Raw genomic sequence first — 22,212 nt, forward strand, 5'->3', positions numbered from 1 at the left:
TACAATATATCAATATATACAACTATAACAACAATTAAAGAAGCAAGGCAAGAAATATTAGGAAGGGGAGATGCTGAGGAGATTACATGGCAAGGAATCACAACAGGAATGAGAACATGATCAATCGATGTATCTTTAACGGAAAGAAACAAGTAAACACAGTAAAAGAAAGTGCACGGCATCACCCTTCGTGCTTTTACTCTCAACCATACCATAAGAAATAATAGAAACGACACGGCATCACCCTTCGTGCATTAACTCTCTCTCATAACATGGCACGTCATCACCCTTCGTGCTTTTACTCTCAACCTCAGCATAAGAAATAATAGAAACGACACGACATCACCCTTTGTACTTTAACACTCTCCCTCACCAAGACAATGAACAATAACAACAGGGAGATAGAAATATCAAGAACAAGTCTTACTTCAACATTTAATTCCATGTTACTAACCTCAACTTTGAGTCAATACTCAATCAATACCAACTTCCGTAAAACATAATAAGAGTTGTTCAATATAACGAATAGCTAGTCTAATCATGAACAGTATGGTCAAGGAATACCACGATTACAATAATAAGACTCACTCGCATGTTATGACTCGACAACAACACATAGGTACTCGTCACCTCACCTATACATCGTACTCAACATATAAACACGTAGCAAATAAGTGAATAATACCTAATCTCTCAAGCCAAGGTTAACCACGACACTTACCTCACTCCGAAGGCCACTCAATACTCAATCACAGCTTTTTCTCTAGAATCCACCTCAAAACCACTCGTATCTATTAAAAAATGACTCAATAATATCAAATATTGCTAAAGGAATCAATTACCTTGCATAAATTTAGATTTCCCAAACTTTCCCCCAAAAAGTCAAAAACCGACCCCAGGCCCGCTTGGTCAAAACCCGAGGTTCAGACCAAAATTCATTTACCCATTCACCCCAAGCCCGGATATATAATTGGTTTTGAAATCCTACTTCAATTTGAGGTCTAAATTCTTTTTTTTCAAATCCCTAGTTTCTACCCAACACCCCCAATCCTACCATGAAAACTCCAGATTTTAGGTTGAAAATTCATAAAATATAATGGGTAATTGAAAAAAAATAGTTTAGAATCACTTACCAACACTTTGGGGAAGAAAATGTCTCTTGAAAATTGCCTACGCCGTCTAGCTTTTGAAAATGTGAAAGAATGGCTTAAGTCCCGTTTTGGGACTGGTTTATGAACTGGGCGACAGTGTTCATCGCATTCGCGAGGACACCGTCGCATTCACGAAGAGCTTCCCTGCTAGGCTTACGCGATCGCGAAACCCTCACCGTGTTCGCGAAGGCTATGCCCCCCGGCCTTCGCGTTCACGAGCCCGTGCTCGCGTTCGCATAGAAGGAAAGTCTGACCCCTCCCCCATGTCCCAAATGCTACGCGTTCGCGATGAGCCGGTCGCGTTCGCGAAGGGTAAAGCCCCCATCACTCAGCGTTCGTGACCAGGCCTTCGCGTTCGCAAAGAGGAAAAACTCATCCTGACCAGCTTATCCTTCGCGTTCGCGAGAGTATCTTCGCGAACGCGAAGAAGAACACACCAGAACAGCTGCTGCAGAAAAATACCAGATTTTCTAAGTCCAAACATCCCGTAGTCTATTCGAAACTCACCCGAGCCCTCGAGGCTTTAAACCAAACATGCACACAAGTCCTAAAACTTCATACGAACTTGTTCGCGCGATCAAATCGCCAATATAACGCCTAAAACTATGAATTGAACACCAAATCGAATAAAATTTTTAAGAAAACTTTAAAACTTTTATTTTCACAAACGGACGTCCGAATCACGTCAAACCAACTCTGTTTCTCACCAAATTTCATAGAGAAGGCTTAAATATTATAATGAACCTGTACGGGCTCCGAAACTAAAATACGGACCCGATATCCACAATGCCAAACATAAACCAAATTCTTAAAACCATTAGATTTTCAGTCTTTCAATTTTCAACAAATATTCATATCTCGGGTTAGGGACCTCGGAATTCGATTTCGGGCATACACCCAAGTCCCAAATTACGATACAGACCTACAGAGAACATCAAAATGCAGATTCGGGTCCGTTTACTAAAAATATTGACCGAAGTCAACTTAAATTAATTTTTAAGTCAAAAAATCTCTTTTTATCAGCTTTTAACATCTTCCGGAAGAACACTCGGACAGTGCACGTAAATCGAGAAAGGTAAAGATGAGGTTTTTGAGACCTCTAAATGCAAAATTAGGTTCTAAAATATAGGATGACCTATCGGGTCATCACAACTATATACACATATATAAGTATATAATATCATGTATATAATATATATTATACTACTACACTACTATATATCATTAGTAATTGTACAAAAAAGCCAAATTAAGTGATAAAAGATATACTATAATAGAGAAGAAGGGTATAAGAATTTGTAGTGGGGTGGAGGAAGGATGGGGGTGATATATTATATACGTAAAAGGGAGGAAAGATGTTAGGGATATTAGGATATACTCGTATCTTTTAATGGGGAAATTGGGAGAAAAGTAATATGGATAAATACATTTTAGGTGAGAGAGAATCTCAAGAGAGATATATTAGTTTAGGTAAGAAAATCTCAAGCGAGAGATTTTAGGGATATAAAAAGTAGTAGATTAAAATAAATTATAGTTTATATAATTTTTTAAAAGTAGTTGTAACTTATTTAATTAAGTACTAAATAATTTGTATTACGTGTAAATTCCTCAAATAAATTTTATTGACATATATTATTTTTGTATTTGTTTGGTATACTTCATGTTTACTCATCCATATGAATAGGAGAACATTGATCCAAGATTTAAAAGAAATCTCTATTACATTCTCAACTTATTGTAAAATTTGACGTCTAAAGTGATTGAACCAGAAGTATTTTATTACTTTATATCAGTCCTCTTATAATTATGGTAATCATGATAAGCAACTCTCCGATGATTTTCTGATTTAAATACTTATAGTATCATAGAAATAAGTGTTGTTTTTCTTTTCTATTAATATTAATATTAATATTATTATTATTATTATTATTATTATTATTATTATTATTATTATTATTGTTGTTGTTGATTTAAACAGAATGGTTTCCTTTTCTCTTTTGATAATAGGATTAAAATAACCTTAGTAACTATTCTGAAGCGGGATATTTGATATTATACCTTATATCATAGTGCATCAAGAAGGCCACATGTAGAAGCAGATAAATCGAATTTTATATGTACCCTTATAATTTATGTTTAACTTTTCTGGAACTGTTATGATAATTTCATTTGTTTTTTGTACCATTTGTTAGTGGGAAAAGGAGTCTTGGCGCTAACATGTGATGATCCGATAGGTCATCTTATGTTTTAGAACCTAATTTTGTGCTTTGAAGCCTTAAATATCTCATCTTAACCCTTTTTGATTTGTGTGCGCAGTCCGGGCGTATTTCCGAAAAGCTTTAATGTTAAAAACTGAGAAAATATAAAATTTTTGCCTTAAAATCTGTATGAGTTGATTTCGGTCAACTTTTTGAGCAAACGGACCCGAATTCGTATTTTGACAGTCTTGGTGGGTCTGTATCGTGATTTGGGACTTGGGCGTATGCCCGGAATCGAATTCGGAAGTCTCTAACCCGAGTTATCGCACTTTGTTGGAATTTAAAAGTTAAAAGCTTAATGAATTTGAAATGTTTGACCAATATTTGACTTTTTGGATATCGGGTCCATATTTTAGTTTCAGAATCCGGTATAGGTCTAATACTATATTTATGACTTGTCTGTGAAATTTGGTGAGAAATGGAGTTGGTTTGATGTGATTCGGACGTCCAGTTATTAATATAGCAATTTTAAAGTTTCTTGAAAATTTTATTTGATTTTGGTATCCGATTCATAGTTCTAGGTGTTATTTTGGCGATTTGATCACGCGAACAAGTTCGTATGATATTTTTAGACTTTTGTGCATATTTAGTTTAGAGCCTCGAGGGCTCGGGTGAGTTTCGGATAGGCAACAGAGTGAAATTTGACTTAGAACATTGCTGGTGTGTTTCAGTTTTTGGTGCAGGCCACAGACCTTGCAATTGCGAGGTCAGGCTTCGCATTTGTGACCTATGATGGGCTCGCATTTGCAAGCAACTCATCGCATTTGCGAAAATTAGCTGGGGCAATAAAACTTCGCATTTGCGAAGTGGGTCAATGAGGTACAGTGATCGCAATTGCGGAAGGTCGAAGTTCGCATTTGCGAACAAACCATCGCAAATGCGATGTTAGCAGAGATGGAGAAGTCTTCGCATTTGCGAAGCAATTCTTGCATTTGCGGGGTTCGCAATTGCGAACCCAGGTCGCATTTGCGGCATCTGCGCCTGATCAAAATGGGAGTTAGACGATATTTTTGTTCATTTTCTCAAACTTTCAAACTCAGAAACCCTAGAGGCGATTTTTCAAAGAACTCTTCTTCCCTAAATCAATGGTAAGTGATTCTAAACTAGTTTCTTTCAATCTTTCACTACATTTCCTTAGATTTCAACCTAAAATCTTGTATTTTCATGGTGGAAATTGGGGGTTTAGGTAGAATTAGGATTTTTTGCAAAATGGGAATTTAGACCTCAAATTGAGATTGGATTCCAAAACAAATTACATAATCGGGCTCGGAGGTGAATGGGTAATCGGATTTTGGTCCGAATTTCGAGTTTGGACCAAGCGGGCCCCGGGAGTTGACTTTTTCAATAATGACCTAAATTGAATTCTTTACAATCGTGGGTAGTTCCTAAGGCTTAATTTGAATTGTTTGGTTGGTAATTTCCTAGATTCTATTGGTTCGGAGATTTGTTTGAAAGGCAAAGCCGTGGTTGAGCTTTGAATTGGTCCTTTGGAGCGAGGTAAGTGTCGTGGTTAACCTTGACTTGAGGGATTAAGACTTGTTTGTCTATTTGCTACATGTCTAGATGTTGGGTACAATGTATATGTGAGGTGACAAGTATTTATGCATTGTTTTCAAGATAAATCATGCGGGTGGGGACTTGTTCTTTGTAGTTTATTGCCTACTTTGATCTTGTTATCCATGCTTAGACTAGTTACTTACTAAATTGATCGTTCTTATCGTGTTTACGGGCTTTTGTGATAATTGAGTATTGATTCCAAAGTTGAGATTGGTATTGTGGAACCATTGTTGAAGTAAGGCTTGTTCTTGTTGATTCTATCTCCCTGCTATTACTTGTTCATTGTTTTGTGGTAAGGGAGAGTGCTAATGCACGAAGGGTGATGCCGTGCCATATTGTGAGTGTTAATGCACGAAGGGTGATGGCATGCCATATTGTAAGTGTTAATGCACGAAGGGTGATGCCGTGTCATATTGTGAGTGTTAATGCACGAAGGGTGATACCGTGCCATATTGTGAGTGTTAATGTACGAAAGGTGATGTCGTGCTATGTTATGAGAGTTAATGCACGAAGGGTGATGCCGTTCCGTATCTATTGATTTATATTGTGAGGCTGAGAGTAAAAGCACGAAGGGTGATGCCGTGCAGTATTATTGTTTCATTATGAGGTTGAGAGTAAAAGCACGAAGGGTGATGCCGGGCAATTTTCTTCATTGTGTTTAGTTGTTGTCACTGGTTAAAAGCATGTTGACTGTTTTGGTTATCATTTCCACTGTATCTCTTATATCTTGTGCCTCTTTAGCATGTCCCCCTCCCAATAGTACATGTTTAGATGTTATTGTTGTTTTCTTGTACATGTATTGTTATCTGCAAAGGTTTATTATTTGGGTATCTTGTCATAGCCTCGTCACTACTTTGTCGAGGTTAGGCTCGACACTTACGAGTACATGGGGTCGGTTATACTCATACTATACTCTGCACTTCTTGTGCAGATTTTGGTACCGGCCCTAGCTGATTGTGAGACTCGACAGTCTAGACTTGCTTATCGAAGACTCAAGATAGATCTGCTGGCGTCTGCAGACCTTGAAGTCCCTTTCTAGTTTCCTTATTTTACTGTTTCTTTCCATTCAGAACAATTTTATTTCTTTCAGACTCTGTTTGTAGCAAATCTTAGAAGCTCGTGAGTTGTGACTCCAGATCCGGATTATAATAGATATTATGGGCATATATGTTATTCCGCACTCGATTTTGTTTCATTTTTGGCTTAATTGGCTTTATTTGTTGAAGCTGAATAACAATGGACTCAACGGTTCTCTAACGTTGGTTTGCCTAGCAAGAGAAATGCTGGGCACCATCACGGTCCCGAAGGTGGGAATTCTGAATCGTGACAATATATTATAGGTATATATCTTATTCCGCACTCGGTTTTGTTTCATTTTGGCTTAATTGGCTTTATTTGTTGAAACCGAATAACAATTAACTTAACGGTTCTCTAACGTTGGCTTGCCTAGCAAGTGAAATATTAGGCACCATCACGGTCCCGAAGGTAGAAATTTCGGGTCGTGACAAGTTGGTATCAGATCACTAGGTTTCCTAGGTCTCACAATTCACGAGCAGGCTTAGTAGAGCCTGGAGGATCGGTACGGAGACATCTGTACTTATCTTCCAGAGGATATGAAGTTTAAGAACAAATTTCACTTCTATTCTTCTCTGTTGTGCGATTTTATTCTCTCATTGCTAATTGAACTCTTCTACTCTTGTTCTCTAGCAGATGGCGAGAAAACGTATGGCATCTTCAGTTGAGCAGCAGCTAGAGCCCCCAGTGGCAGCTTCTACGAGGGGCAGAGGTCGGGGCCGAGGCCGTGCTAGAGCCCGAGGCAGGGGCAGAGCTCAGCCTAGAGCTCGAGCACCAGCACCAGCAGTGGAGCCTCAGGTAGAGTTTGACGAGGAGGTTCCAGCCTAGACTGCTCCTGTTGGACCAGCTCAGGTCCCGGAGGGGTTCATCACCACCCCAGTACTTCAGGACGCTTTGGTCCGTTTGGTGGGCCTTATGGAGAGTGTGGCCTAGTCAGGTACATTTCCCATGGCACCAGCCGTCTCTCAGGCTGGGGGAGGAGCACAGACTCCTGCTACTCACACTCCAAAGCAGATGGCTCCCAGTATCAGACTCCAGTAGCTCAGCCAGTCGGAGTAGTTCAACCGGTTGTTGCGGCACAGGCCGATGATGGGCCAGCTATGTCTTTTGAGTGCTTATTTATATTGTACAAGTTCACCAAGTTCTTTCCAGTTCACTTCAATGGTGCACCTTCTGAGGACCCACAGGATTATCTTGACCGCTGCCATGAGGTTCTGCGGAACATGGGGATAGTTGAGACCAATGGGGTCAATTTTGCTGTATTTCAGATGACGGGTTCCGCCAAGAGATGGTGAAAGGATTTTGTATTGACCAGACCAGCGGAGTTGCCTGCTCTTACTTAGGACCAGTTCTCTCAGATATTTCTTGAGAAGTTCCTTCTTGTCACATTGAGAGAGGAGTATCGTCGGCAGTTCGAGCGTCTCCAGTAGGGCAGTATGACTGTTACTCAGTATGAGACCCGTTTTGTAGATTTGGCCCGTCATGCTATTCTTCTGCTTCCTACCGAGAGAGAGAGATGGTGAGGAGGTTTATTGAGGGAATTGCTCAGCCTATCAAGTTGCAAATGGCTAAGGAGGCTGGGGTGAGATTTCTTTTTAGACGGCTGTCAATGTTGCTAGGCGAGTCGAGATGGTTCTTACACAGAGGGAGGTCATGGGTCTGACAAGATGCCTTGTCATTCTAGTGGGTTTAGCGGCATCTCGTCTGGAGGCAGGGGTACTTTTGGTAGAGGCCATCCACTCAGGCCATTTCATTCAGCACTCCAGGCATCCCACAGTGCTTCCGGTGGACGTGGCCCTCATATTCCTTATCCAGACCAGCTAGCCTACAGTGCACCACCAACTCCTATTAGTGCACTTCCGCTCCAGAGCTTTCAAGGTGGTTACTCAGGTCGACAAGGTCACTTTTAGGGTCAGTAATCACAACAGTCGAGGTCCTGTTATACTTGTGGTGATCCGAGGCACATTGCTAGATTTTGCCCTCAGGCATCGGGCATCTCACAGCATCAAGGTTCTCGTGCCATGGTCCTGACACCGGGTGCTTCACCGCCCGCTCAGCCAGCTAGAGGTAGGGTTCAGGTAGCTAGAGGTAGAGGTCAGGCCATTAGAGGTGGATGTCAGGCCGCTAGAGGTGGAGGCCAGACAGCTAGGGCTCGTCCTAGAGATGTAGTTCAAAGTGGTGGGGCCCAACCACGATGATATGCTTTACAAGCCAGGCCTGAGGTTGAGTCATCTGACACTATTATCATAGGTACTATTTCAGTTTGCAGTAGAGATGTTTCAGTTCTATTTGATCCGGGTTCTACTTATTCCTATATGTCATCCTATTTTGCTTCATATTTGGTTATGCCTCGTGATTCTTTGAGTGCTCCTGTGCATGTGTCCATACCTATGGGAGATGCTATCGTTGTCGATCGTGTTTATCGTTCATGTGTGGTTACCATTGGGAGTCTAGAGACTAGCGTAGATCTTCTACTTCTCGATATGGTAGACTTTGATGTTATCTTGGGTATGAATTGGATGTCACCCTATCACGCTATATTAGATTGTCATGCCAAGACGATGACCTTAGCCTTGCTGGGGTTGCTTTGATTAGAGTGGAGAGGGACTCCTGGCCATTCTACCTGTAGGGTTATCTCTTACATGAAGGCTCAGCGTATGGTCGAGAAGAGGTGTCTAACTTATTTGGCTTATGTCCGATTCTAGTGCAGAGGTTCCTTCCATGGATTTAGTACCAGTTGTATGTGAGTTTCCAGAGGTATTTCCAGCAGACTTGTCGGGGATGCCACCCGCCAGGGATATTGACTTCTGTATTGATTTGGCTCCAGAAACTCAGCCCATTTCTATTCTGCCATACCGTATGGCCCCGCCAGAGTTGAAAGAGTAGTTGCAAGATTTGCTTGATAAGGGCTTCATTAGACCTAGTGTCTCGCCCTGAGCTGTACTCGTGTTGTTTGTGAAGAAGAAAGATGGATCGATGAGGATGTGCATAAATTACCGGCAATTGAACAGAGTCACTAGCAAGAACAAGTATTCATTGTCGTGGATTGATGACTTATTTGATCAGCTTCAGGGCACCAAGGTATTTTTGAAGATTGATTTGAGGTCTGGCTACCATCAGTTGAGGATTAGGGCATCCGATATTCCTAAGATAGCTTTTCGGACTCGATATGGGCATTATGAGTTTCTAGTGATGTCATTTGGGCTAGCAAATGCCCCAACAACATTTATGGATTTGATGAATCGGGTGTTCAAGCCTTATTTGGATTCCTTTATGATTGTGTTTTATTGATGATATATTGATCTACTCCCACAGTCGAGAGGAGCACGAGCAGCATCTTCAGATTGTACTTCAAACTCTGAGAGACAGCTGTTATACGCCAAGTTTTCAAAGTGCAAGTTTTGGTTGGATTCAGTCACTTTCTTGGGGCACGTTGTATCAGAAGAGGGCATTCAGGTAGACCCTAAAAAGATCGAGGCAGTTCAGAACTGGCCAAGATCCACTTCAGCCATGGAGATTCAGAGTTTCTTGGGTTTAGCGGGTTATTATCGTCAGTTTGTGGAGGGGTTTTCATCTATAGAAGCCCTGTTGAGCAGGTTGACCTAGAAGAGTGCCCCGTTCAGATGGTCAAACGAGTGTGAGGCGAGCTTTCAGAAGCTCAAGACTGCCTTGGCTATGGCGCTAGTGTTGGTGTTGCCCACAGGTTCAGGATCTTATATGGTATATTGTGATGCATCTCGTATTGGACTTAGTGCGGTATTGATGAGGGATGTCAGGGTGATTGCATATGCGTCGCGAAAGTTGAAGGTTCACGAGAAGAATTACCCAGTTCATGACTTAGAGCTGGCAGCCATTGTTCAGGCGCTGAATATTTGGAAGCACTATCTTTACGGCATGTCATGTGAGGTATTCACAGATCATCGGAGCTTGCAGTAATTATTCAAACAAAAGGAACTCAATTTTAGGCAGAGGAGGTGGTTGGAGCTATTGAAAGACTATGATATCACCATCTTGTATCATCCCGGAAGGCCAATGTGGTGGCCGATGCCTTTAGTAGAGAGTCAGCGAGTATGGGCAGCCTTGCGTATATTCCAGTCGGTGAGAGTCTGCTTGCATTAGATGTTCAGGCCTTGGCCAATCAGTTCGTGAGATTGCATATTTCTGAGCTCAGTCATGTTCTAGCTTGTACAGTCGCTTGGTCTTCCTTGTTTGAGCGCATCAGGGAGCGGCAGTATGATGACCCTCATTTGCTTGTCCTTAGTGACACAGTATGGCACGGTGATGCCAAGCAGGTTACGGTAGGAGATGATGGAGTTTTGAGGATGCAAGGTCATTTTTGCGTGCCTAATAAGGATGGACTTCGTGAGTTGATTCTAGAGGTGGCTTACAGTTCCCGGTATTCTATTCATCCGGGCGCCGCCAATATGTATCGGGACTTGCGGAAACATTATTGGTAGAGGAGGATGAAGAAGAATATAGTCGCGTATGTAGCTCGGTGTCTAAATGGTCAGGAGGTAAATTATGAACATCAGAGACCATGTGGTTTGCTTCAGAAGTTTGAGATTCCTGAGTGGAAATGGGAGCGTATCACTATGGATTTCGTTGTTGGACTCCCACAGACTCAGAAGAAGTTCGATGCAGTTTGGGTCGTTGTGGACAGGCTGACCAAGTCTGCGCATTTCATTCTTATGGCAGTTACCTATTCTTTAGAGCAGTTGGCAGAGATTTATATCCGCGAGATCATCTGTCTTCACGGTGTTCCCGTGTCTATCATTTCTGATCGAGGTATGCAGTTCACATCGCACTTCTGGAGGGCAGTACAGCGTGAGTTGGGCACGAAGTTGAGTTGAGCACAACATTTCATCCTCAGACGGACGGACAGTCCGAGTGCACTATTCAGATATTGGAGGATATGCTCCGCGATTGTATTATAGACTTTGGAGGTTCTTGGGATCAGTTCTTGCCGCTTGCAAAGTTTGCCTACAATAACAGCTACCAGTCGAGCATTCAGATGGCTCCCTATGAGGCATTATACGGTAGGCGGTGTCGATCGCCAGTTGTATGGTTTGAGCCGGGGAAGGCTCGGTTGTTGGGTACAGATTTGGTACATGTTGCCTTGGATAAGGTCGAGATTACTCAAAGAGTGGGTGAGGTGGCTTACAAGCTCGCATTTCCACCTAACTTATTAGTTGTTCATTCGGTATTCCATGTGTCCATGCTCCGGAAGTATCACGACGATCCGTCCCACGTGTTATATTTTAGCTCTGTCCAGTTGGACAAGGATTTGACTTATGAGGAGGAGCCAGTGGCTATTCTAGCCTGGCAGGTTCGTTAGTTGAGGTCGAAGAGTTATCCTTCAGTTCGAGTGCATTGGAGAGGTCAGCCCATCGAGGCAGCTACTTGGGAGTCCGAGTCGGACATGCGGAGTAGATATCCCCACCTTTTCACCAGCCCAGGTACCTTTCTATGTTCGTTCGAGGACGAACGGTTGTTTTAGAGGTAGAGAATGTGATGACCCGATGGGTCATCTTAGGTTTTAGAACCTAATTTTGTGCTTTGAAGCCTTAAATACTTCATCTTAACCTTTTTCGATTTGCGTGCGCAGTCCGGGCGTGTTTACGGAAAGTCATTAAGCTTTTAACTTTCAAATTCCAACAAAGTTAATTGGCTTTATTTGTTGAAACTAAATAACAATTAACCTAACGGTTCTCTAACGTTGGCTTGCCCAGCAAGTGAAATGTTAGGCGCCATCACGGTCCCGAAGATTGGAATTCCGGGTCGTGACATAACCAAAGACCGTCATTTTTCAGAATTAAATCTAAATTTTGTTACAACTTCTATATTTAAAACTAAAATTTGTAAGTTAACTGTGTGAAAGATTTAAAATTAGTTTTTCCTTTCCTTTCTTCCATTTTCAAGAGTTAACCATAATGGAAATAAATTTTTGATTATTGGTTCAGTATAGAACTTTCATCTTACCTAAAAACTTATTAAATATATAACATGGTTCAGTGAAAGCAAATAATACTCCCTCCGTTTCAATTTATGTGAACCCATTTGACTGGATACGGAGTTTAAGAAAATAGAGAAGGCTTTTAAACTTGTGGTGTAAAATTAGGCACATATATTTTGTGTGGCTATAAATCATTGCATAAAGGTAAATTGTTTCCAAATAAGAAAAGAGGTCATTCTTTTTGGCACGGACTAAAAAGAAAATAGATTCACATAAATTGAAACCGAGGGAGTATCAAAATATGATCTGACATATATTCCTTAATTGGAGTGACATTCAATCCAAAAGAAAAAAGCACTTTTCTTTTCTTTTTGATCGATTTCTATGGTATCAACTTACTGGATAGTTCTGTTTTTTCCTTTTTTGTGCTTTGTGTTAGTAGAGGAAAAACGTCTTGGATCCAAGCGAAGAAATATTTTATCTCTTCTATCTAAATTTATGTTATTAAAAAATTATTTCTATATTTATTAACTTACCGGGCGAAAGAAAGCAAAATAATAGAAAAAGTTAAAAAAAAAAAATGAGAAAATAGATAAATTGAAATCCTAGCTTAGGAGAGTGACACGTCACTTCTCCTATGCCCTTCAATTATATATATAGATTGTTTAACTTATAGTAATAAATTTACAAATAGAGTGAAAAATAACAAGCTTTATTTAATTAAGGTTCGCCTCTTAGCTTTTTCTTAGTCGTAACCACAAAAAAGATAGAAAAATGGATAAAGAAACAGGGCTCAAAGTTGTTGTAAAGAATGTCGAGATTGTAACTAATAGAATGAATCAACCTCCATTGAAGGTTGAGCTTGAGCTCTCATCACGAGAAGAGAAGCTTCTGGACAGAAATAAAATTGGGAAAAATAGTGTGCTTTCCTATTCAGCTAAAGTGAGTCTTATACACGTGAGAAAAGAAAAATAAAGAAAGTAAATTACCAATTACTAAACTACCCTTGTAGCTAACTCAACTACTAACCTCCTAAGTCTAGTAACTAACTAATAGCAATATAACATAAATAACACCAACTACATTACGACACTTGATTGACACGACCCGGAATTCTCACCTTCGGAACCGTGATTGAACCTAACATTTCACTTGCTAGGCAAGCCAACGTTAGAGAAATCCCTGAGCCAGTTTTTAAACAATTCAAATAAGTAAAACCAATTAAACAGCAATGGAGCCAAAATAAAGTACGAAATAGCACAATAATCCAATATCTGGTACAACCCGGATCTGGAGTCACAAGTACACGAGCTTTTAGAGGTTCTACAAATAAAGTCTTAAATAAGTACAACTGTCTCGAATGAAATAAACGGTGAAAGAGGAAAAAAGAAAGGGACTTCAAGGTCTGCGGACGCCAGCAGATCTACCTCGAGTCTCCAGATATGCCAATTCGAGCTGATGCACCTCATGTACAGCTGGGACAAGTACTAAAATTTGCACAAGAAGTGTAGAGTATAGTATGTACAACCGACCCAATGTACTCCGTAAGTACCTAGCCTAACCTCGACGATGTAGTGACGAGACTATGACAGGACACTCACGTAATTAAACTTGTATAGACGAAAATATACGTACGACATAACAACAAATAAAGATTTAACATGTGCGATTGAGAGGGGACATGAAAAGGGTACAAGGTACGGTAACTACATCAGGAAATGACAACATGAAACAATCAATAAACCTGCAACCAATGAAAACAGAGAAAACATAATAAATGAAGACTGCACGGCATCACTCATCATGTTTTTACTCTCAACCTCACCATGAAATAATAACAATGGCACGACATAACCCTTCGTTCTTTTACTCTCAATCTCTCCATAAAATGATAAATACGGCATGACATCACTCTTCATGCTTTTACTCTCAATTGCATCATAAAACAATAAATACGGCATGACATCACCCTTCGTGCTTTAATTACTATGTATAAATCAATAAATGAAACAATAACCAGCTTGACATCACCCTTCGTACTTTAACACTCTCCCTTACCATGTAGCAAAATGTATATAACATTTGGGAGGAATAATAATCAAGAATAAACCTTACGTCAACAACGGTTCCACAATTCCGAACCTCAACTTCCAATAATGCTCAATTATCATAAATAGTTCATAAATGCGGAAAGATGATCAACTAAGTAATAAACTAGTCTAAGCATGTATATCATAATCAAATAAGGAAGTAAATTATAATAAACAAGTCCCCCCCGCATGCTTTAACCCAATAGCAATGCATAAGTACTCGTCACCTCTTATATACGTTGTACCCGACATTTTAAACATGCAGCAAATAGGCAAATAAGTCCTAATCCCTCACGTCAAAGTTAACCACGATACTTACCTCACTCCGCAGTCAATTTAGAGCTCTACCGGGAATGCCAAATAATGCTAGGGGAATCAATTACAATACATAAAGATAGAATTTTTACACTTTACCCACAAGGTAAAAAATAATAAACCTCGGGCCCGCTTGGTCAAAACCCGAGATTCGGACCAAAATTTATTTACACATTCACCTCCAATCTCGATTGTGTAATTAGTCTTGAAATTCGACTTCGAATTGAGGTCTAAATCCCGAATTTATAAAAAACCCCAATTCTTCCTAAATCCCCAGTTTTCTACCATGAAAGAATAAAGATTAGGGCTAGAAATTAATGGGTGATGTTAGAAATGGAAGAAAATAAGTTAAAATGTAAAACTTATGAATTGGTGTTGAGTTTTCCCCTCAAAATTACCTCTAGGTCGAGCTCTAATGGAGTGTTTATGAAAAATGGAAGAAATCCCATTTTTGGACTGTTTTAAATCACTATCATCAGACCTTCTTCGATTTTATGAAGTACCTGACGCGATCGCGAAGCATAACAACTCATTTCCCTACGCATTTGCGAAGGCTTGCACCTACTAGCCCCCGCGTTCGCGATCCTAGTGTCGCGTTCACAAAGAGTAATAGTCAGTTTTCCCCTCCCAGGCCCATGCCTCTATGCGTTCGCGAGAAGCTGGTCGTGTTTGCGAAGAGTAAAACCCCCAACACTCCACGTTCGCGACCCAACTATCATGTTCGCGATGAAGAAAATACTCCCTTGTCCCAAACTCCCCTTCACAATCACGAGAAAGGCTTCGCGATAACGAAATATATGACACCAGATACATCAGAAGCTCAAGAAACCACAAATTTTCAGTTCAAATGGTCCGTCGGCTATCCGAAACTCACTCGAGCCCTCGGGGCTCCAAACCATATATGCACACAAGTCCAAAAATCTCATACGAACTTGCTCGCATGATAAAAATACCAAAATAACACCTAGAACTACGAATCAGACACCAAATCAAATAAAATTTTTAATGAAACTTAAGAATTTCTATTTTAACAATCGGACGTCCGAATCACGTCAAATCACTTTTATTTTGCACCAAATTTGGCAGACAAGTTATAAGTATCGTAATGGACCTATACCAAGTTCTAAAACTAAAATTCGGACCCGGTATCAACAAAGTCAAACATCGGTCAAATTTATGAGTTCTTTAAACCTTTAAACTTTAAATTTTCAACAAATTGTGATAACTCGAGCTAGGGACCTCCAAATTTGATTCTGGGCTTACGCCTGAATCCCAAATCACAGTGCGGATCCACCGAGACCATCAAAATATGGATCCGAGTCTTTTTGCTTAAATGTCGATCGAACTCAACTCAAATAGATTTTTAAGGCACGAATTCACATTTTAATTAAGTTTTCACATAAAATTTTTTTGGAAAAAGACATGGACTGCACACGCAAATCGAGGAAGGATTAAAAAAGCTATTTGAGATTTTAAAATATATAAAACTCTAGATGACCTATCAGGTCATCACATTAATAATATTCAATAATCTCAATACCCCCCTCAAGTTGGAAGTGATGAACTCACAACCAACTCGCCAGAAGATCATAATGCTTGATCCCTATAAGTGCTTTTGTTAAGATCTATGCCAACATGTTGTACGTAGAAATGCGATGAAGTATAATAAAACCATCATGCAACTTGTCTCTCACAAAGTGAAAATCTACTTCTATATGTTTTGTTCTTTCGTGGAACACAGGATTCCTAGCAATGTGCACAACTGCTTGACTGTCACAGAAAACTGGAATGGGGGCATCACATGAGACCGTATCTAAGGTAGGATCAACCTTAAGGTATCTAAGGACATGTATGGCAGACTTAAGATGGGGTTCTCTTGGTGCTTGCATGAACTAACTTAAGTGTGGCACACTATAGGCAATGTCTAGTCTTGTGTTTGTAAGGAATTAGTTTCCCAATCAGCTTTTTATAATATGATGGATCAACTAACAAGGTACCTTCTTTAGCTTTGAGTTTGGTTGATGAATAAAGTGGAGATGAAATAGGAGAATAACCCAAGCAGTCATATTCTTTTAATAGATCATTGGTGAATTTCCTCTGAGAAATCATTACTCCGTCATCCTTGTAAAGCCTCTTTAGGCCCAAGAAATAGTGCAACTTGCCTAAGTATTTAATTCTAAACTGATTGTGCAAAAATGTCTTTAGTGCTGTCATTTCTTCAAGTTTAGTCCCAGTAAGGATCAGATCATCAACATATATTGCCACAAAAACTGATGAATCACCTTGTTCTTATAGAATAAAGAGTAGTCATTTTCTGTGTGCCTGAAGCCTCTGGAGTGCAAGGATTCTACCAACTTATCATGCCACTGTCTACTAGCTTGTTTGAGGCCATACAAGGACTTCCTTAGTCCTCACACAAGTGATGTATCCTCCACCATCAGACCTTGTGGGATTTGCATATACACTTCCTCATGTAGATCTCCATAGAGGAAAGCATTGCTCACATCCAGCTGATAGAGAGCCCATCTATTTACTGCAATGTGGATTAAGGTCCTAACAATAGTCATCTTTACTACTGGAGAAAAAGTTTCTATGTAATCAACTCCAGCCTCCCATGTGTATCCTTTTACCACAAGCCTTGCCTTTTATCTTTCTACACTTCCATCAGCTTTGTGCTTGATTTTTTACACCCACCTGCACCCTATAGCTTTCTTTCCTGCAGGCAAATTAACTAAATCCCAAGTATGATTAGTATATAAAGCTTCAAACTCTTGTGTCATTGCTACTTGTCAGGCAAGAGTCATAGCTACCTCCTCATAAGAGCTTGGTTCACACTCATGTCAGTGATGTGGATGAAGAAGGAAATAGTTGATGTGTAGGACTTATACTATTGCTTGAATGGTTATGTGGTTGTAGATTTGGTAGTGTACATACATAGTCTTTAAGGTGAGAAGGAGTAATGAGTGTTCTGCATGATCTCCTATGTTGCATAGGATTAGGTTGGATATTATAAGGTTCCATATGATGTATTTGCTCAAGGGGTGATACATGTGTTTTTGAATGACTTCCAGTTATAAGACTATCATTATGGGTTCTGTTGTTTGATTCTGGGCTGAGGTGTGAGTCATGGTTATGTAGGCTTAAAGAGTTTGGAGATTTTGGTGATGTTTTTGTAACTAAGGATTGTGTTTCTTCAGATATAGGAATACTAGTGGCAGAAGTTGATGCATTTCTATCAATGGTACAATGATCATCAGAATTATTCATTATGGTGTTTGGACATGAAGAATTAGAATTTACCATATGCAAGACAAAAGAAAAAGGAAGAATGTTCAGGTGAAATGGCAAAAGGAAGCACATCTTCATGAAATAAAACATCTCTAGATACATGTACCCTCTTTGTGGTTAGGTCCAAGACCTTATATCCTTTTACCCCAAAGGGATACCCTACAAAGATATGGGGAGTAGCCATTGGCTCAAATTTATCTTTTTGTGTCTTGAGTGTGGTGGTGTGAAATAAGCAACTAAAGCTTTTAAGGTGTGAGTAGGTCCAGTTACCTGAAAAACAGATTACCCTCCACAATCCTTAATAATAAATGCCCTTTTGAGCTTCTTTATATCTAATTGGTAATTTGGATTGATAAAGTAGGGCCCTTACAATTTCTAGTAGATATTTATATTTTTTTTTTACCACACCATTCTGTTGTGGTGTGTATGGACAGAATTTCTGGTGAATTATGCCTTTGTCTTGAAAGAATAGCATGGCCTCACTATTTACAAATTCTAGCCTATTATCAGTTCTAACAGTTTTGACTGAAGAACTGAACTGCTTTTCAATCATAGAAATGGGCGCTTTAATGGCTTGAAGTGTATTTCTTTTACTACTCGAAAGATGTGTCCATGTTGATCTGCTAAAGTCATCAACCATGGTAAGAAAATATTTGTAGTTTTCACGCGTCGCTATGTGATAGGTGATAGCATCAAGGACAAGGATAAAGTTTTGGAAGATCCAAGAAGGCCATTTACAAGATCTCAAGCTAAAGAGTTGCAGCCTAAGGTTGCTGGACTTCAATGGCAAATAAAAAAGCTTTTAATTGTGGAGGACGAGCTCAAGACCAAAGGAGATGAATTATACAAGTTTTACTATTATTTGGTAGCCCAAATTGAAGTCCAAGAGGAGGAAGATTGGGTCTCGAACTCGCCCCTTGAAATCTAGCAAAAGGGCACTCAGAAGAGCCCAAAATGAGCTTAAAAGAGTTCCAAAAGGGGGTGTTTGAAAAGAAGCCCAATTGGAGTCCAAACCAATGACCCAAACTAGTAGATTTAAGGCCCAAATCTGCTCCAAAGAGATTTGGCCCCTACCTAATTTTGTGACTTTTCTTATTTCTTAACAACCGTTCTACCTAATTTTGATGACTTTTGTTACCCCTTAGCAGCCCCCTACCTAATTTTGATGACTTTTGTTACCCCTTAGCAGCCCCCTACCTTATTTTAAGGATTTTTACTCCTATAAATAAGGAGTTCTTCTCATTCATTGAAGCACTTCATTATTGATTAAGAATATCATACTTTGAGAGTTATTTTGAACCTTTGTTACTTATGCTTTGAGATTTATCTTTCAACATTTACTTGTTCATAGTTCAAGGTAGTAAGATTACTTATGTATTGTGATATCTTTGATTCCTTTGTGGTATTCTTAGAAGGCGGTTAATACTAGTTATTGATTATTGTCTCAAGTTAATCGTAAAGCGGTCAAGATTCGAATCTATTACTTTGATTTATTTTTGAGTAAAGACGTTTGATTTCTTCAATAAATCAAGACGTTGTTGCTTGGATATTGTCAAGGCTATAGAACTTGCGTTCTTGGAAGTTCCTGGAATTCTTTCCTTGAATTTTCCCGTATCCTTTATTTTCTGTATTTCAATTCTAGTTGTTCAATTCCTTATTATTATTGCTTCTGCATTTACTTCTCAAATTTTTACTCTAGTTTGGATTTCCTACCTTGTTGTTATCAATAGGCCCATAAATCTATGTGTAAAAGTTCAAAGGTTTTGGTAATGGATGATGTTTAAAGGGGAAATAGTAGTCTTGTGTGCCTTGCCATGGGGCAGACAGAACAGAGAAAAGGTTGTTTGGGAGAAAAATTAATAGGTATGGTATATATCCTTCTCATTTTCACAAAGGGTACATGACCTAGTCTGTTATGCCATAGATATTCAACACTGTCCCCATGAGATGCAATAGATGACAGAAAAGAATGTATACCAAATAAGGAGTCAATTTTATTTCTTGAATGAAGGTTCTTTACATTGTTGAGTGAATATGGTGATCTATTTACAGTTGACAATGAATGTAAAGGCAGATTGTGATTCTCTCCTTTATTGACAACATCAACTGATGCAGGAAAGTAGGAATGGGAACAAAGAGTAGAAGGAATAGAAGATATACTAGACTTTGGACAACCGTGACACTTTGAGAATAGGAAGTACAAATCACTCCTTGCTTTACCAATCTACAGAGGTCTCTTCATTGAAGGGGCCTGCATCATGCAAAGATATTTGCTGAAATTAACTATGCAATTGAGATGGTATGTTAAAGAGTGAATAGAGATGAGGTTATTTTTGAAACTAAGTACATACAACACTCTGATTAAAGTTAACATTGGACCAAGAAATACATCCCCAATTTCTATCACTTTCACCTTATATCCATTAGGTAGTATAACTAGAAAGGGATAAGATAAGGTTCTAATGTTATTCAGAAAAGATTTCCTATAGGTCATGTGATTTGAAGCCCCACTATCTAATATCCACAAGTCAACAACTGATTTAGAGCATTTACATACAGTGGTTTCAGCAATCTCTTTATAAGTATAACAAGCTAGAATATCTGCAAAGTTTGCAGCTCCACAAGTTATGTTGCTTGAGCTTTCCCCTGTGTTCCTTCCTGAAAATTTCTCTAATAGGCTGAGCAACTAATTGTATTGCTCCTTTGTCAAGTGCTGAAATCCTTGATCATGAGTTTCACCTTCAACTTCTTCACATTATGTATGAACATTTGCAGCAGATGCTGCATTCCTCACTTTAGTGAACTTAAAATCTTGTGGAAAGCTATGTATCCTATAGAAATTATCCCTGGTGTGCCCTAACTTTTTGCAGTAGTCACAGAACAGTCGAGACTTGGTAGGTGGATAACTTTGCTTGTTTGAATTGTATGAGTTATGGGTAGCACCATTTCCTCTTTGATTGTAATTTGTCATAAACTTGTTATTCTCGGGTCCATTTACATTCAATGAAGTACCAGTTTGTTGCTTGGCCTGACTTCTCTCTGCTTATCTTCCTAAATAAGAATGGAGAAGGCATGTGTTATGTTGGGCAGTGGATTCATCATGAGTATGCTGCCTCTCACTACTGTGTAGACTTCGTTTAAGCACATTAGGAACTGAATAAATCTTCGATCATGCTCAGCCTTGTGCATATTGGCCTTTGCACCACAAGTACATTGACAGTTGCATTATGCATGTGCATGTGCATTCAGGGTATATAATTCCTCCCAAAGCCTCTTCATTTTTGTATAATAGCATGTGATGTCCAAAGCCCCATGGCTAAGGTCGTTAATTTCCTTCTGCAATTGATACAATTTTGCTCCATTAGTTTGATCATATCTATCTTCCAGTTCTTTCCCTAATTCTTTAGCATCACTGACATATTGTAGACTATTGGTTAAATCATTTGAAAGTGAGTTGAGGATCCACGATGTGACCATGTCGTCGCATTGAGCCCACTGATCATAAGTTGTATCACAACATTAGGTTTTTTATATTTTCCCATAATGAATCCAACCTTGTTCTTCAATGATAATGTTCTGAGAACTCCCCTTCTCCAAGATCTGTACCCAGTTCCATCGAAGGCAACAAGTACTAGTGTTGTTCCGGCACTCTCCGATGGGTGCATGTACAGCAGGTTGGTCGAGTCCAAGTTATTAGTCGTATTCTAAGTTTCCTTATCTCCGTCCATCGATTGAGGATAAATTCTAGAAGACTAGAAGAATTAATCTCTGAATTTGAGGAGAAATCAAAAAAATTTCAAAACCCTAGCGACGAACTGTGAAGTGTATATTTTGATTTTTGCAAAGTTGAAAACTGAGATTGAATGATGAGATTTGACGAAAAGGAAGAGAACGCCAGTGAGAAATTCGAGCTGAGCTCTGATACGATATCGAGATTGCAACTAACAGAATGAATCAACCTCCATTGAAGGTTGAGCTTGAGCTCTCATCATGAGAGGAGAAGCTTCTGGACAAAAATGAAATTGGAAAAAATAGTGTGCTTTCCTATTCAGCTGAAGCGAGTCTTATACACATGAGAAAAGGAAAATAAAGAAAGTAAACTGCTAATTACTAAACTACCCCTATAACTAACTCAACTACTAACCTCCTAAGTCTAGTAACTAACTAATAGCAATATAACATAAATAGCACCAACTACACTACTACACTTGATAATATTCAATAATATCAATAAAGAAAATATGGTGCTTTGATCATTACACACCTAAAACCATAGGAAATATAGGAAATTAAGTGCTTCCATATGAAAGAGGTGACTTGGCATCTCTCTTAGGCCAGGAATCACATTTATCTTTTTTCTCTTTTTTTTGCTTCTTTCCTCTCATTATTTTCTTTCAAATTCAAATTATATTAGAAAGCCCAAAAGTTTGTATTAAGGATTAAATAATGAGCAATCAGAAACGGCTTCTTAATACTTCGTGACCAAACAAATCCCCACTCCTCCATATAACTTCCTAATTAATGGT

The 22,212-nt window shown here is 39.3% G+C and overlaps 2 protein-coding genes across 2 annotated transcripts; both read left to right on the top strand.

The window, feature by feature from the left end:
- The first annotated feature begins 9,016 nt into the window (after positions 1–9,016).
- On the top strand, positions 9,017–9,646 carry LOC138908114 (uncharacterized mitochondrial protein AtMg00860-like). Its single transcript, XM_070198754.1, has 2 exons — positions 9,017–9,121; positions 9,356–9,646. The coding sequence occupies exons 1-2, from the start codon at positions 9,017–9,019 to the stop codon at positions 9,644–9,646; spliced, it is 396 nt and encodes a 131-aa protein (XP_070054855.1).
- A 464-nt stretch (positions 9,647–10,110) lies between these two features.
- On the top strand, positions 10,111–16,203 carry LOC138908115 (uncharacterized). The gene is made up of 2 exons (XM_070198755.1): positions 10,111–10,436; positions 16,140–16,203. The coding sequence occupies exons 1-2, from the start codon at positions 10,111–10,113 to the stop codon at positions 16,201–16,203; spliced, it is 390 nt and encodes a 129-aa protein (XP_070054856.1).
- The last annotated feature ends 6,009 nt before the right edge of the window (positions 16,204–22,212 follow it).

This window comes from Nicotiana tomentosiformis, chromosome 3 (assembly GCF_000390325.3).
Source record: "Nicotiana tomentosiformis chromosome 3, ASM39032v3, whole genome shotgun sequence".
NCBI lineage: Eukaryota > Viridiplantae > Streptophyta > Magnoliopsida > Solanales > Solanaceae > Nicotiana > Nicotiana tomentosiformis.

Coding starts and splice junctions, on each gene's coding strand:
- LOC138908114 (XM_070198754.1), top strand. CDS start 9,017: ATGAGGATGTGCATAAATTACCGGCAATTGAACAGAGTCACTAGCAAG. Junction 9,122..9,355: donor ATCAGCTTCAGGGCACCAAG/GTATTTTTGAAG, acceptor CTACTCCCACAG/TCGAGAGGAGCACGAGCAGC.
- LOC138908115 (XM_070198755.1), top strand. CDS start 10,111: ATGGGCAGCCTTGCGTATATTCCAGTCGGTGAGAGTCTGCTTGCATTA. Junction 10,437..16,139: donor GAGGTGGCTTACAGTTCCCG/GTATTCTATTCA, acceptor CGTGGAACACAG/GATTCCTAGCAATGTGCACA.